Source organism: Phocoena sinus, chromosome 18, assembly GCF_008692025.1.
Source record: "Phocoena sinus isolate mPhoSin1 chromosome 18, mPhoSin1.pri, whole genome shotgun sequence".
Classification (NCBI taxonomy): domain Eukaryota; kingdom Metazoa; phylum Chordata; class Mammalia; order Artiodactyla; family Phocoenidae; genus Phocoena; species Phocoena sinus.
The window spans coordinates 15,978,087-15,993,439 of record NC_045780.1 but is presented as its reverse complement, the minus strand read 5'-3'; the positions used below and the strand labels follow the sequence as shown (position 1 = coordinate 15,993,439).

The following is a 15,353-nucleotide window of genomic DNA, read 5'->3' as shown; positions in this document are numbered from 1 at the left end:
TAGTACTTTACAGGAAATGTAGAAAACCATATAGAAGAAAATTTAAAAGTCACTGGAAAGGAAAACGCTGTGGTGTAGATGCATCTAGGGCAGCATTGTAAGAAATCCAGGATAAGACCAGGGAAGCTTTTTTCCAGTCTAAATTCTAAAAGAATTGTTAATAGTGAAAATTCTCAAACATTCAGATACCTGCCACTTGGTTCTTCTTGTCTATATGCTTCCTGTATTAAGTTTTTAAACTTTTTAGTTGGAAATAATCCCAGCGTGTATTCCCTAAGGACAGGGACATTCTCTTACAACCTTAGTACAGTTGGCAAACTTCCTTAAATTCACATTGAGAGAATACTTTAATCTACTATCCATATTCCAATTGGGTTGGATCCAATCTAAGGTCGGGTATTGCCTTTTGTTGTTGAATCTCCTTGGTCCTCTTGAACCTAGAACATTTCCACAGACTCCATTTGTTTTATATCATGTTGACATTTTTGAAGAATATGTTTGTTATGGACTGAATGTTTGTGTCCTCTCTAAATTCGTGATGAAACCTTAGCCAAACGTGATGGTATTTTAGGAGGTAGGACATTTGCTAGGTAATTAGGATTAGACGAGGTCGTGAGGGTGGAGGCCCCACGAATGGGATCAGTGCCCCTATCAGAGACAAGAGAGACCCTGCTTCCTCTCTGCTCTCCGTCATGTGAAGATACAGGGAGAGTCAGCAGTCTGCAACCTGGAAGATGCTCTCATCAGAACCCAGCTTTGCTGGCACCCTGACCTTGGACTTCCAGCTTCTAGAACTGTGAGGAATAAACCTTTGCTGTTTATATGCCACCAGTCTATGGCAAATTGTTACAGCAGCCCAAAAGGGCTAAGACAGCAGTCTCCACTTTGGGTTTGCCCCTGTTCCCTTGTGTTTGGATTAAGGTTGTGCCTTCTCAGCCAGACTTCTGCACAGGTGATGGCTATCCGTCCCTCGTTGGTGATGTTAATTTTGAACCCGTCAGAGTTTTCCCCAAGTTTTCCACTGCATAATTACTATTTTTTTCTCCCTTCCAACCAATAATGCAGTTTGGAAGGCCCAGGGGAAAAAGGGAACCTGGTGTTTTTGTCTGGCTGCATTTTCCAGGGTGAGAAGGGAAAGAAGAGGAGATGACACAGAGGTGAACAGGGGTCCACTCACAAAAGGTCTTTCAAGTGATTTGAAGCTCACCTTCTCTTCTGCAGGAATGGGTCCAGGACCATTGCCCGCACTCTGGCCCCCATATAGTAGGTATGCTCCAGAGATGCAGGGGGCTGTGCGACCTAGAGCCATCGCAGGGAGTAAAATGTCAGGCTGTGTCTGAGGAGGATGAGATGGGGGTTGGGTACATTAGCCAGAGGAAGAGCTTGTATTGGGAGCTGGTGGTTCATTCATTCACCCATCTAGTCATTCGGCGGACAGTTACTACACTGCTACTATGTGCTGGGCACTACTGGCGGTGCTGGGGATACAGCAGTGAACGAGCTGTCCTGAGAGGAGAGGGAGGTGGGGAGTTGGTGATCATACATGGGTATCAGCATGTCAATACCATAGTCACCAGGCACCCATCCACCATCCCCTTGTCTCCTGACCCTATACCTTAGTCCACTCTACCCTCTGCCTGCTGTTTCCAAATATTACTGCTCTAAGATAAGTTGCTTAAGACTTCCCACGAGGGAGATCAGCTCAGTGCTTTGTGACCACCTGGAGGGGTGGGATAGGGAGGGTGGGAGGGAGGGAGACACAAGAGAGAAGAGATATGGGAACATATGTATATATATAACTGATTCATTTTGTTGTAAAGCAGAAACTAACAAACACACCATTGTAAAGCAATTATACTCTAATAAAGATGTTAAAAAAAAAGAAATTAAGGTAAAAAAAAAAAGACTTCCCACGAGATTCCCTTTATTCACACATCATCTGTATAAAAGACAGACCACACATCTCAGTAGGAGGTAAATGCTTTCACCCCAAGGAGCCCCAAGGTCTGGGATTTGTTTTAAGGATATTCCAAATGTTATGATATAGCCTGGGCCTTCTGTAATGTGGCCCAACCCCTCTGGACAGAAGGGCCCCACCAGGAGATGGTGGGGAAAGTCCAATTTGGCAAGGAGACAGGGTAGGATGGGGGTGCGGGAAGCCACCCCAATCCAAATCCACTCACATCTCCCTGCACGTCCCCTAGCTCCGCTGCCATTACATGTTGGACGTATCAGCGACTCCATTCATTCAAACATTTTCCAAACACAGATTATGTTGAAAATACATCCTGTGCACTACGAAAAGCTAAAGGTTCTTAAATAAGGAGTAGAAGTAGGGGCATCAACAGAGGTCAGGACACTATCCCCTCCCAGATCTACCCTGGGGCCACCCTGAGCCAAGCACAGACCACCCACAGGGTTCACTTTGGGCTCTAACAAGTCATGTGATTTCAGACTTGTTAAAGCCCAAAGTTCAGCCCAAATCCTTCAAAACTAGGACATTTCTCCGAGCTGTGACTCACCACTGCTGGCAATCTTAGAAATGCACCAATGACACGCCTTCTCCACACCCCCCGGCATTGTTCTTGCTTGCTGACGAAGTTCTGGGAATCAAACATAATTTATTCATAATTTATTAGAAAATCTGTGGCAGGACTGACATGGCACCAATTAACCACCTCTGTGCGTGTCACCTGTGCCTGCAGGTGGCCTCAATCAGCCTGGATTCAGGGTGCTGGCTTTGACACCAGTCGGCCTGCAGGTGTGGCCTTGTTGGCCATGATCAGACTGAAACACCCCTCATTTCACAGATGAGGGAACCACGCTCAGAGAGGTTAAGAAGCTTGCCCACTGATGCACAGCTGGGAAGACATAGGGCCTGGAGGGCAAGGTAATAATAGGTACCATTTATTGAGCAATTGCTAAGTGCCAGGTGTTAGGTTAGCACTTCACATACATCTTCTTGTGTTTAATCCCCACAACAATCCTGGGAGGTTACTATTAACTCAGTTTTACAGATGGAGTCTTGGAGACTCAGAGAGGTTAAGATTCGCTCTAAAGCCAGAGCTAACAACTGGCAGAGCCCAGATTTGACTCAGATATATCGACAGAGCTGAAGCCCTTCTCACTTCTGCACACACATGTAGCTCTCTCGATTATAACACCATTCTCCAAGGTCCATGGAAAAAGGGTAAGCATGGACTTGACCATAGCAGCCTGGACTGAGACCCAGGAGGCCTGGAGACCCACCACGGCTTCACTGTGGACTTGCTATGGTCTGAGCAAGTTGACACTATAAGAAAGAGCTTCCCCTCTTTGGAAGAAATATCCATAACTTTTAAAATAGGGACTTCCCTAGCGGTCCAGTGGTTGGGACTCCACCCTTCCACTGCCGGGGGCGGGGGTTCGATCCCTGGTCGTCGGGGAACTAAGATCCCACATGCCTCGCAGCGAGGTCAAATAAATAAATTAATAAAATAAAATACACAACCAAAATCCAACCAATCAGGTAGGACAGCAAATTCTCCTGCCCAGGGAATGAGGTAGCCCTGTAGAGGAGGTAGGTTGGGAGCAGAGGTGGATGCTCTGTCCCTTTGCCCCTAGTGCCTGAGTATGGGACAGTTCTGCAATTTTCTACCATTTTGTTGCTTGGGAAAGGTCAGCTCCGGGGGTGAAGGGTGGGGTGCTGGCTGATCCTGACAGGACCTGGGGCAAACATCCTCACTTCACACGCAAAGTCCCTCCAGGAACCTGTCCTGAAAGGGCACAGCTCCATTTTCAAGCACACTTTTAGAAAGGCCTCCTTGCTGGTACCGCAGAGATTTGCAGACCAGGGGACCAGGTCATTCGGCAGTGCTGCCCGCCGGCTCTCCCAGGTGGAAGGACCTGAGCGCAGCAGATGCTGGCAGTGAGTGACGGGATACGCGTGGAAGTGATAACTAAGGAGAAGAGCACATGGCCGGAGGCTGCCGCTCGCCGTGATTTCCTCCACCGCCGTCGCTCAGCATGGGCCTGCCGGCGGGGAGCCACCCTGGCAGGCCGAGCTCGCTCTGGCAGCTTATCTCAGCTGCTGATCCTCTGTTAGCTCACAGGCAGGGCGATTCAGCCAGTGCTTTCAGCTCCAGGGATTACAATGAGATATGGAGCTTTTATTCCCTATCGCTTTGCTTCTAGGATGTGTCACACTCAGAAGCTGGCTTGGTATCTGCAGGAGCCCCTTTACAGCAAGTCGGAGTCGATGTGATGGGAGACGGGTCAGCCTGAAATCAGAGGCACATCCCCAGCGCCCTGCCAAGGTCTTCCACGTGTCACCTCATTTCGTCCCCCTGGCTCCCCAGGAGGCACAGGGAGAACCGAGATTCAGACAGTTCATATGCTCAAAGCTGCTTAACTACTGAGTGGTAGAACTGGGATTTGAAATGAGGCTTCTGTGACTCATTTGAAACCTGGCCTCTGAGACTTCCAAGCCCAGCCTGTCCTTCTTACCACCGAGCAGGAGGAAAGGGGAAGAAACCGAGAAAGGAAGGGCTTCCCAGGGAGAGTCAGGGGCTGCAAGGAGGTGGGCGCACCTTCTCCATCAGTCCTGTGGGTTTGCAATCGTGTTTCACCAGGTAAGGAGTATCGTGCCCATTTCACAGATGAGGAGATGGAGGGCCAGAAGAGTTAAGAACGTGCCCAAGGTAACACGGCTAGATTAGAACGCAGGGGTCGTAACATCTGTCAAGCCTGAGAGGCCTGCTCTCACTTGACCAAAACTGGCTTTCATAGTTTTGATTGCAGTGAGAAAACAGGACGCGAAGCATCCGAGCTGAGCGCGAGGGTGTCACACGCCCTTTCTCCCACAGAATGCAGTGCTGGGCAATTCCCAGCTATCCCCTGATGATCCTGCCTCCTTCTGCTGCCTTTCCAGAAACAACTGTGGAAGACGTGTGTGCACAGCCCGTAGCAGGTCTTCAATATACATTTAATGAATGATTCCGAGAACTACTGTTAGAATGTCTCTTCACGAGGATTCATTCTTTCTGCAACGTGCTTGCAAAACCTGTCGCCTTGGTGGCCCTACACACAGAAAATCAGGGGAACTGAAGCCCAGATTTAAACAACAGCTTCCTCCCCATCACTGACTTGGCTTTTCACCAGGAGACATGAAACTAGGCCAGTTCCCTGGCCGGATGGGGTTTACCAAGTGTGCACCCTTTTGTCAAACAGAAAGGAGGCCCCCAGTCGTCAACAACTAGTTACTGAATGAATTACAGATTTTTTTTGTTGGTGTCCACACTTGTTGAGACCGATGACCACAGGGGTGCCACGTAAGCTAAGCCACTAAAACCCCATCTAGAAAAATAACTGTCCCGTACCCAAGGACAAACCTGGTCTCAAAGGGCAGGAAGGGGTTATGGCCCAGCAGGGCTCCTAAGGGTCTTTCCTAACCGCACTTTTCTAGATGAAGAACAGGTGTGTCCCTGGTTATGCCGCAAAGCACTTGCTCTGGGCGAGTCTCATCATCGGTGGGGTGTCCGGGGAGAGAAAGCCCCTCCCTGTGTCACTGGCAACATCACCGAACATGTCACCATTCCCCACACACCTTTCTTCCTGTCTCAGCTCCAGATGCTCTGCATCCTGCCCTCAGACAGACCTCTGGAGTTTCAGGACTTGTAAGCTTCAGTAGCACAGGGAGCAGCACATAAATAACACTGAGAAGGTAGTGGAATCCTCTCCTCAGGGGTTGGTGTGGACTTCACATCTAGCCAGGGGCCAACACTTTCCTTCTGTGTCATGGAAGGGAAATAACAGGGGGAAGAGAAAGAAGGGCAAACTGTTCATATTCGTGTGGTGGAGTTGCCACAAATGTATAAATTTTCTTTAAAACAACGTGAATTGTTCCTATCATACCTACAACCCAGGATATTACAGTCTTCAAATCCACAGCAGCTTTTGTGGCAACCACCTGTATTTGTCTGTGTTACATCATAACACAAGCATTTGTACCTTGGGCCACTAACTGGGTTAAGAGGCACATGCTTTAGTTTCCTGTGAACTTTGAAGAAAACAAACAAACAAACAAAAACAGTGTAGGGATACAGAGAGATTTAAAAAATTTGAATATCCCAAATTGACTGCTTTCTTTAGTCACTAACTGCAAACAGTGGTAGAAACATCCATTTAAAAAAAACAATGATACCCTTATCGGTTATAACATCAGACCCAATGAGACAAACCAACACAGGGTACAGGTATTAGATCCATCTTATAAATGAGGCCATTCTTATTCCTTCAGGCTTTTACTTTATAAACTGGCAAGATGGATGAGAGGTAAAAAAGAATGATGTGCTAATTCTGTCACACCTTAAAGAATGTTCCTTAGGAGACAGGTGGCTCTGATGTGGGAAACAAGCTTTAGCCCCAGCCAGAAGGAGGAGACAGAATTCCCGCATAAGGTCCCAAATGCTGGACAATCGACTTCATAAATTATGTTCAGCGTCACACAATGATAAGGAATGAAGTGTTAATTAAAACAACCATGAGGTATCAGCAAAGATGAAGAACAGTTTAGGATTCTAGTGAGGGGGGAGGGAAACAGCTAGGCTATGTCGTCGGTGGTGCCACTTCTTTGGAGGGCAATTCGACACAACTTATCACAAGCAGAGTGGGCAGAGGGGTGTGTCCAGTACAATCTCATTAATGTAAATGATGTCCACATGTGTACCGACATAGCTAGGAAAAGATGCAGCACACACAGCAAACCATGGTTAATACCTGTCACCTGTGGAGAGAAGTAGCCAGATATAGGGCCACAGGGGTCGGGCCAGAGGAAAGTGTTGGAGGAAGGTGTGAGAAGTATGTTCATTTCTACTTTTTACCCTAATACTGTTTTGCTTTTTCACCCATGAGCAGGTTTATGTTTATAATTTAAAACATTCAAGAAGCATCACTGGATTGAATTTTTAATTAAAAAAAGAGGAGTGAACCCTATCTCCAGCAAATACATGTGTACACAAATGCACAATTAGAGAAAACTCATGAGTTCCCAGAAAGTTGTTTTCTCCATTTCCACCAAGAAAATGTCATGAAGTCTCAATGCCAGTATTTTGGCAGAATTAAGCCTGTAGATCTCTCCTCCCTGGAGTTATGAAACATGGATCATTCATGTAAATTAATGCGAAATAAATGGATCTACTCCAAAAGAAAAAAAAAATGTCATTGAAAAGGAAATGTAAATTATTTCCCCAAATTCCAGAGACAATAAGTACCTTGTAGGGGCGCAGATAAGCAGAAATAAGTCCCCCAAGAGGAAAAACAAAAAGAGGGGCTATGATGTGATGGCGGAGGGGAAATTTTTTTCCTCTTTTGTAATATTTTCTTTAAAATTATGAAAGTAAAGTAACAGAAAAATTAGGTCATAAAGAAAAGAAAACCATTTGTCATTATAAACAACTGCAGGACTCTAGCCCAACAACTGTTGGTATTTTGGAGCTTTTCTTTCAAGTATGTATGTATATGTACGTGTACACACACACACACACACACACACACACATTTTAGATGGTTGTATTCATAGGGCACATTAAATTAACACTTCACATTTGGGGGGGGCTGTGCTATGCAGCTTGTGGGATCTTAGTTCCCCTACCAAGGACTGAACAGCGGCCACTTTTTTTCGCATTTTGACACAAGAATTCTTTCTATAACTGTGTGGCCTTTGTAACCATCATTTTAACACTTCTATCAATATCACATTCTACAGAGCAGGATATAACATACTATTCCCAACCTATACCTTATTGTTGGTTACTTACTTACAATTTTTCACTATTTTGACTAATCCCAAGAGACATATCTTTCCATTAGAATAAATAATTTGATATGAGATTACGGAATTAAAAAGCATGAGCATATTTTTTTGGGTTTTGAGGTAAAATTAATTTCCAAAGGACTTGTATCCACTTACAGTGTCACTAGCCAATATATGGAAGTGCCAGTTTCACCGCACCACAGCCAGCATTGGGCGTTAGGAAGACTAGATCATTTTAATTACTTTCATGAGCAAAGATGGAAGGTAATTGTTATTTTAGTTTACATTTTGGATTACCAGTGATAGTGCACATTCTTTCACTGATGATTGTTTTCTGGTTAATGTCCCCCTTTGTGAATTACTTTTTATGACCTTTGATAATGGATTTATTTCAATTCAAAGCAAAAATAAATGCTTTGAGTGCCAAACCCACAAAAAAACTGCAGTTTGAGAAAATAATAGTAAATCTGTTTTTTTATTCACAGAACTCACTGTGTGAATTTACCGATTCAAATATGCTATGCTAGGTATACACTTATTGTCATGCTGTTAATCGTTTTGACCGTTTTGTAGTCCCTCTGCTCCTTCCTCTTCTCTCGCTCTCTTCCTTTGTGGTTTGAAGACTTTCTTGAGTGGTCTGCTTATATTCCTTTCTCTTTATCTTTTATGTATTTACTATAGGTTTTTGCTTTGTGGTTACCATGAGGCTAACATATAACAATTTGTATCTATAGCAGTCTATTTTAAGTCGATAACCTAAGTCTGATTGCATTCTAAAGCTCAACATTTTTACTCTCCCCTGCAAGTTTTGTTTTAGATGTCACATTTTAGGTCTTTTTATTTTGTGCATCCCTTAAGTAATTATTCTAATCATAGTTATTTTTACCACTTTTGTCTTTTAACCTTCATACTAGCTCTATAAGGGATTAATCCACTACTTTTACTGTATACTACCTCTCCAGTGGGATTTATTGTTTCATATATTGTCAATTAATTTATGACAAAAGAACCAAGAATATACAATGGGGAAAGGACAGTCTCTTCAATAAATGGTGTTGGGAAAACTGGACAGCCACTTGCAAAAGAATGAAACTAGACCACTATCTTACATCATACACAAAAATTAATTCAAAATGGATAAAAGACTTAAATGTAAGACCTGAGACTGTATAACTCCTAGAAGAAAACTTAGGTGGAAGGCTCCTTGACATAGGTGTTGTCAATGATTTTTTGGATCTGACACCAAAAGTAAAAGCAACAAAAGCAAAAATCAGTGGGACTGCATCAAACTAAAAGCTTCCGCACAGCAAAGGAAACCATCGACAAAAGAAAAAGGTAACCTACAGAATGGGAGAAAATATTTGCAAATCATATATCTGAGAAGGGGTTAATATCCAAAATATATAAGGAACTCATACAACTCAATAGCAAAAAACAAACAATATGATTAAAAAGTGGGTAGATTTGAATAGTCATTTTTCAAAGAAGACATGCAGATGGCTAATAGGTTCATGAAAAGATGTGCAACATCATTAATCATCAGGGAAATGAGAATCAAAACCACAATGAGATATCACCTCACACCTGTCAGAATGGGTATTATCAAAAAGACAAGAAATAACAAGTGTTAGCGAGGATGTGGAGACAAGGAAACTCTCATACACTGTTGGCTGGAATGTAAATTGGTGGAGCCAGTGTGGAAAACAGTATGGAGTTTCCTCAAAAAATTAAAAATAGAATTCCCATACAATCCAACAATTCCACTTCCAGGTATTCACCTGAAGAAAACAAAAACACTCACTCAAAAAGATATATGCACCCCCATGTTCACGGTAGCATTATTTATAAAAGCCAAGATGTAGAAACAACCGAAGAGTCCATCGATGGATGAATGGATAAAGAAATTGTGGTATATAAAAACAGAATATTTTTCAGCCATAAAAAAGAAGGAAATCTTGCCATTTGTGACAACATGGATGGATTTTTCAAGGCCATTAAGTGAAATAAGTCAGACAGAGAAAGACAAGTACGATATGATCTATATATGGAATCTCCAACAACGACAACAGAAGAACCCCACAAGCTCATAGGTTCACAGAACAGATTAGTGGTTGCCAGCGGTGGCAGGTGTAGGGGAAGAGAAGTGTGTAGAAATGAGAAATGGGTTCAGGGGGTCAAAAGGTAAAAAAACCCAACCAAACAAAAATACGCTATGAAAGATCTATTCACTATGATGCTGAAAACATGCAAAATTCCCAAAACTGAACCACATGCTCCCCCTGGCCCTTCCACATGGAAGCTCTTCTAAGAGAGGGTGGACCCCCTCATTCACAACAGATGCTCAGTAGAGTAGATCCACGATAATTACGGTGGTAAGGACCATTTTAGGCAATTTCTAAACTTTCCAAGTACTAAGAAAATGAATATGTTTCTTGCTGGGTAGAAGTTTTCCCTGTTTGGTAGAAATCTGAAACAGGAAGAGATTGCGGGAGTGGGCTGGGCAGCCCCTTCTCTCCAGTGGGAATAAACAGTGACTTGTGTATGACAGTGATGGGATTGTTTGTCTCTCATTTGCTTCTGCATCAATAAGAGTAGTGATAATAGGCCCTGGTGTGTCCTCTCCTATAAGTTTAGTGATTAATAAACGGCATTAACTGATAATAGGGAATTAACTGATAACAGTTACTGAATGACAACTCTTCACACACTTTCACTTTTCAATCCAATTGGTGTATCTCAGTGGTAAGCAACCAGGGGTAATTTTGCCTCTCAGGGGACAGCTGGCAATGTCTGGACATAGTTTTGATTGTCATGACTTGGTTAGTAACTAGCAGACGGAGACAAGGGGAAGCTGCTAAATACCCTGCAAGGCACAGGGCAGCACCCCATGACAACGCATTAGCTAGCCCCAAATGCCAGTCATTCTGAGTCTGACCCTTTTATAAGTAACATTCCCAGTTTCAGTGTTCAATTTTATAAAATACTACTTTACCTTAAACCTCTGGTTTGTGTCCTAATTCCACAGCGAGACTGTATCTGCAGACATCTAAGTTTTTCTTAACACTTAGCACTTCGACAGTACTTAGCATTACCTATTTTCACCTCAAAGCTCCAATCTGAGCACATTTTTGACTTGGTGAGTGTGGTTTTTAGTGATTGACTCGGTAAATTACACTGTTTATTCCTAAATCAGATGTGATGGGAACCCCAGCTCATCACTTGGTTTTGAATAACGTTAAATGCTAAACATTAATCACCTGCATACCTGTTCCTCCAAAGGCAGATGTTAACCACAATTGTTGAATATTTCCAACAAATGTTTTGGGTGCTCAGGACACAAATCCTTTACTGTCTGCAGCTCTTTATGTAGCCTCTGCTCCATTTCCCCTCCTAACTATCCCATCTGCATGAATTCCGTGGAGGTAACTGCGTATCTGTGTGCCAGAGTGACCCCGCCATTTCCCTATGTGTCCTTCACTATTCGGTCCCTATGAAATAGAAAATGTACTTCCTCTGAGCTCTACCACACTTTTATAAAGACCACGTCAAAGTCACCTGCTCAGAGACCCAATAGGGGATCCCTCCTCACTGCTCTGTAGTTACCAAGATGTTTCTAAGAGCCCAGCACAACTTGCTTTCACTCTGAAGTTCGTTGTTCCTTTACAACTATTCTTTCCACGAGAAAAACCATTTTCCTTAGACTCAGTGAAGATGAATATTTTCTTTCCCTCCGCACAATTAAGAAAAGCACTTTCATAATGTAGTTATTTTCTTTCCAGGAAGCACAAATCAGCACATTGTCATCTTCCCCTGAATGACGCCGAGAAACCACCTGCTAGGATTCTTTCTCCAACTTGAAAGGCTGCACAGGGCTGTCCCAACTCACCTTTTGAGCTGACGAAAGGGCCAGACCCAGAACCGGGCAGAACTGGGCCACTGTGGGTTCGGGGTGGTCCAGGTCTACATCTTCCAGGTCTTCTCTTCGCTGGCGGGTCCCCCCCTCCCCGCCGCACGCTTCCTTTCTCTGTTTCTCGTCTCGGATTTCTCGCCTGCTGCAGGACAGCAACTCCTGGCTTTCCCTGGGAGGGATGGATTATCTCGCTTTCCCACTCCCACGTGTGGGGAAAGCGCATCCCCAACGCCAGCTTCGACAGCCCGCAGTACTTCCCATGGCCGGAAGGGGGCAGCAGCGCAACCCCGGGAAGCGTTCGAAAGGTGGGCTGTTACAATTCAGGGCCGAAGTTATAATTTAGTGGAGTTGTGAATTAGTGCTGGAAACATTCCATCTCAGGGCCTTAACTTTAGTTGGTAGTGCAGGCGTATCTGGCAGCCTCTTCTCCTTTCTTGCTCTCTCTACGTGCTGGTGGATTGTGAGGAAGAGTCGACTGAACACCGACTATTTAATTTAAAGAGGCTTAAGGTCCTTGAGGCGGGCTGAGGACCGCAGAGACGCCTTAGTGCTCGAGCATTGAGATGTAGAAAAGAGATGAAACCTATACAGTGTCATTCCAGACTCTGGATCTGAGACAGAGTAAAGTTACAGGGAGACAGAATTGTGCCCACTGTGATAGACTAACCGCCGTTTTCTTTAGATCTAAAACAGGCTACTTCGGGAGGCTGGGTAAGGTATGCTGTGACAGGTGAGCATCAAGTAGAAGTTCTCCACTGTTAGTTTATCAGAAGTGCCTGAGGCTCTTTATTAAAATGCAGGTTCCTGCCCCACCTCCCGAAGATTCTGAATCTGTTGGTCTGGGCTTGGGCCCAGGAATCTACATTGAAGACCCTGCTACGTCTCCATGGACCACATGTGGAGAAGCAGGGGAGTCCTAGGACATTAAAGGCCTCCTCCAACATTTTTTTTTTTCTTTTTTTGTGGCCGTGAAGCGCAGCATGAGGGATCTTGGATCCCCACCAGGGATCCAACCCGCGCCCCCTGCAGTGGAAGCCTGGAGTCTTAACCACTGGACCCAAGGAAGTCCTGCCTCCTCCAACCCTGACATTCTCAGTTTTGTGTCGTTCTCGTGGAAAAGGATGGTATAAAGGGGTGAGACCAGGTGGGGCAGAAAGGCACCTGTTGTCCAAAATGTAAGGAAGGGCTCCTTTTTCACGCTGCCCCTGCACTTGCGTGGCCCTGAGGGTGACATCTCCTTCAGTCTTGACTCTCTTGTCTCACCATCGTCCTGGCCGTGCCAGTCTCCAGCCCTGAACCCACGCTGAAGACTTCACACCACGTGGTGGGCTGGTGGAACCTGCTGGAGGAAAGAGCAGCATGTGAGGTGACTTGAATCTTCTCTGCAATGTTTGGCCGCACCTCCCCCGAGCAGGTTGAAGTGGGGTGACTGGCTGTGAGCAGGGAGGACAGAGCCTCCCGACTCCCAGACCCACTGTCGTAGCCTGGGGCTGCCTGAAGGACAGTAGCCCTTTCTGAGCATGTTTTAGCCCAGGGCTCAAAACAGACTAAACTTCGGATTATAGGGTCGTCCTCCCAGGAGGTCAGTAAGGGAAGGAATCAGGGCTGGTCTCTCAGTAGCTTTTCCAGGTGGCCCTGCAGATGCAGCAAAGAGAGAATGTTTTCTCCCAAACCAGATGATACATATTTTAAGTACAGAAATAGAGGAATTTTTTGAAAAAGCAGGAGTCTTTGGAAAGTGATTATGCGGTTCAGAGGCTAGATGTCAGTAATAATAAAAATAGTTTTATCACTTAAGAAAACAGAGGGAATTTAATATGGGGAGTTAGTTACAAACGTGATGGAAGGAGGGAAAAGTTGAAAAGAAGACGTGGTGGTCAGGGGTGGGGGGCAGCCCAGAGATGAGCAACAGAGTGGAAGCAGCTACTGTTGGAAGTGAGTGGAAAACCACTGTTGAAAATACTGCCCAAAGCAAAGTAGGTGCTATTATTATCCCCATTTCACAGATGAGTAGAGTGAGGTACAGAGAGATGAAGTAACTACCTAAGGTCACCGAGCTACCAAGTGTATAATGAACTTGAACTTAGGCAATGCAATCCAGAGTCCAAGCTTTTGGCCACTACCATCATTGCCATGTGAATAAAGGTCACGTGTTAGTACAACTGGGTTACAAGCCGAATTCAGAGTATAGATTTTATTATGCATGTTGTTCCATATAAGCCTTGAGGTGGCCTACTCAGTGGGGCTCTGCTGGTAAAAGGGAGTTCACTCATTCATTGAATAAGTAGTGTTCACTCCAAGCCAGACATTGTGAGTAAAAGGATTATTTTATAAAATCTAATGTATCCCATGAGGAAATTTAATTCAAAAGAGTAATGAGTTAATGAGCGTATGCTTAAGGTTAATTACAAAGGAGTCTGTGAGTCGATGAGGGTGTGCCTCACTTCTTGACAGAAGCCATGGAAGTGAAGGGAGGTATTAAAGTCGGCCAAAGGCCAATCTGTGCACCACGTGATGAGTGATCAGGGGAGAGTCAACACTGACTCCCCCGTTCCCAAGTGTTCCTTCCCACCGGCCTCCCCCAGACGGTGCAGAAGGCTGTCTTTCATTGTGTGTTATTCTCAAACAAATTAGTTCTGTGTAACCATTCTCATTCTCTTCATGCTTTCCTTGGAGAACTTTCCATTCTCATGTTACCCTTCTATTTGAGTCATTTTTTTCTGTATTTACCATCCGCTAATCCTGATGGCTTCCTAATTGGGGAGAAACCGTCAGGGACCCTCCTTTCAACTTCCACCTGAATCACAAAGCATTTCATTTTCTTTTTGACTTTTCTCAGCGTTATAATTTTCCTGAAGATAATTTGAGAAAAAACAGAAGCAAACTATCTCAGTCCCAAACTAATTCATAGAAGGAGAAGAACGAAAACACAATCAACTCAAGCTATATCCTGGATGAACCTTGAGGATACTGTACCAAGTGCAATACGCCAGGCACAACAGCACGAATTCTGTATGATTCCATCTCTCTGAGGTATTCAGAGCAGTCCCAGTCCCAGAGACAGAAAGCAGAATGGTGGTTGCCAGGGGCTGGGGAGAGGAAGGGATGGGGGCGCTGTTTAATGGGTACCATTTCAGTTTTGCAAGATGGAAAAGAGTTGTCGAGATGGATGGTGGTGTTGGTTGCACACCAGGGTGAATGTATTTAACATCACTAAACTGTGCACTTAAAAATGGTCAAGATGGTCAATTTTATGTTATGTATATTTTACTACAATTTTATAAATAAAGAAACTCCTGGGTCTAGGAGAAAAAAAAAAAAGAAAAAAGACAGTCAAACTTTCAGATGCTAAGGGCCCTGTGGAACTGGGCAGCCACCCCAGGTGCTCCAGGAAAATACTGGGGTGTCCCTGAGCCCCGGTTTCAGCGGTCCCAGGGGTTCTGGGGAGGATGTGAGGACACGCCCTGAGAGACTGCTTCCCTCCCCCTTGAAAGGTTTCCAGCCTCAGCCCTGCCACTCAGTTCTAGCCGGCGCCTTAGAGCGGGCTTGGGGAAAGGGAAGAGGACCCGTCCTCAGGTCGCTGCTCTAGCTGCTGAGTCAGCAGTGTATCAGCATCCCCGGGGCCTGGGTCAACGCTGGGAAAGGCACAGC

The 15,353-nt window shown here is 44.8% G+C and overlaps 1 protein-coding gene across 1 annotated transcript in view; it reads right to left on the bottom strand.

Annotated features, from left to right (window-relative positions):
- The window catches only part of TMEM272 (transmembrane protein 272), a 28,061-nt gene extending 26,822 nt beyond the window's left edge, over nt 1-1,239 (bottom strand). The window contains 1 exon segment of the mRNA XM_032611700.1: nt 1,208-1,239. Within this exon segment, the coding sequence (XP_032467591.1) occupies nt 1,208-1,239 (32 nt within the window).
- Between the last annotated feature and the right edge of the window lie 14,114 nt (nt 1,240-15,353).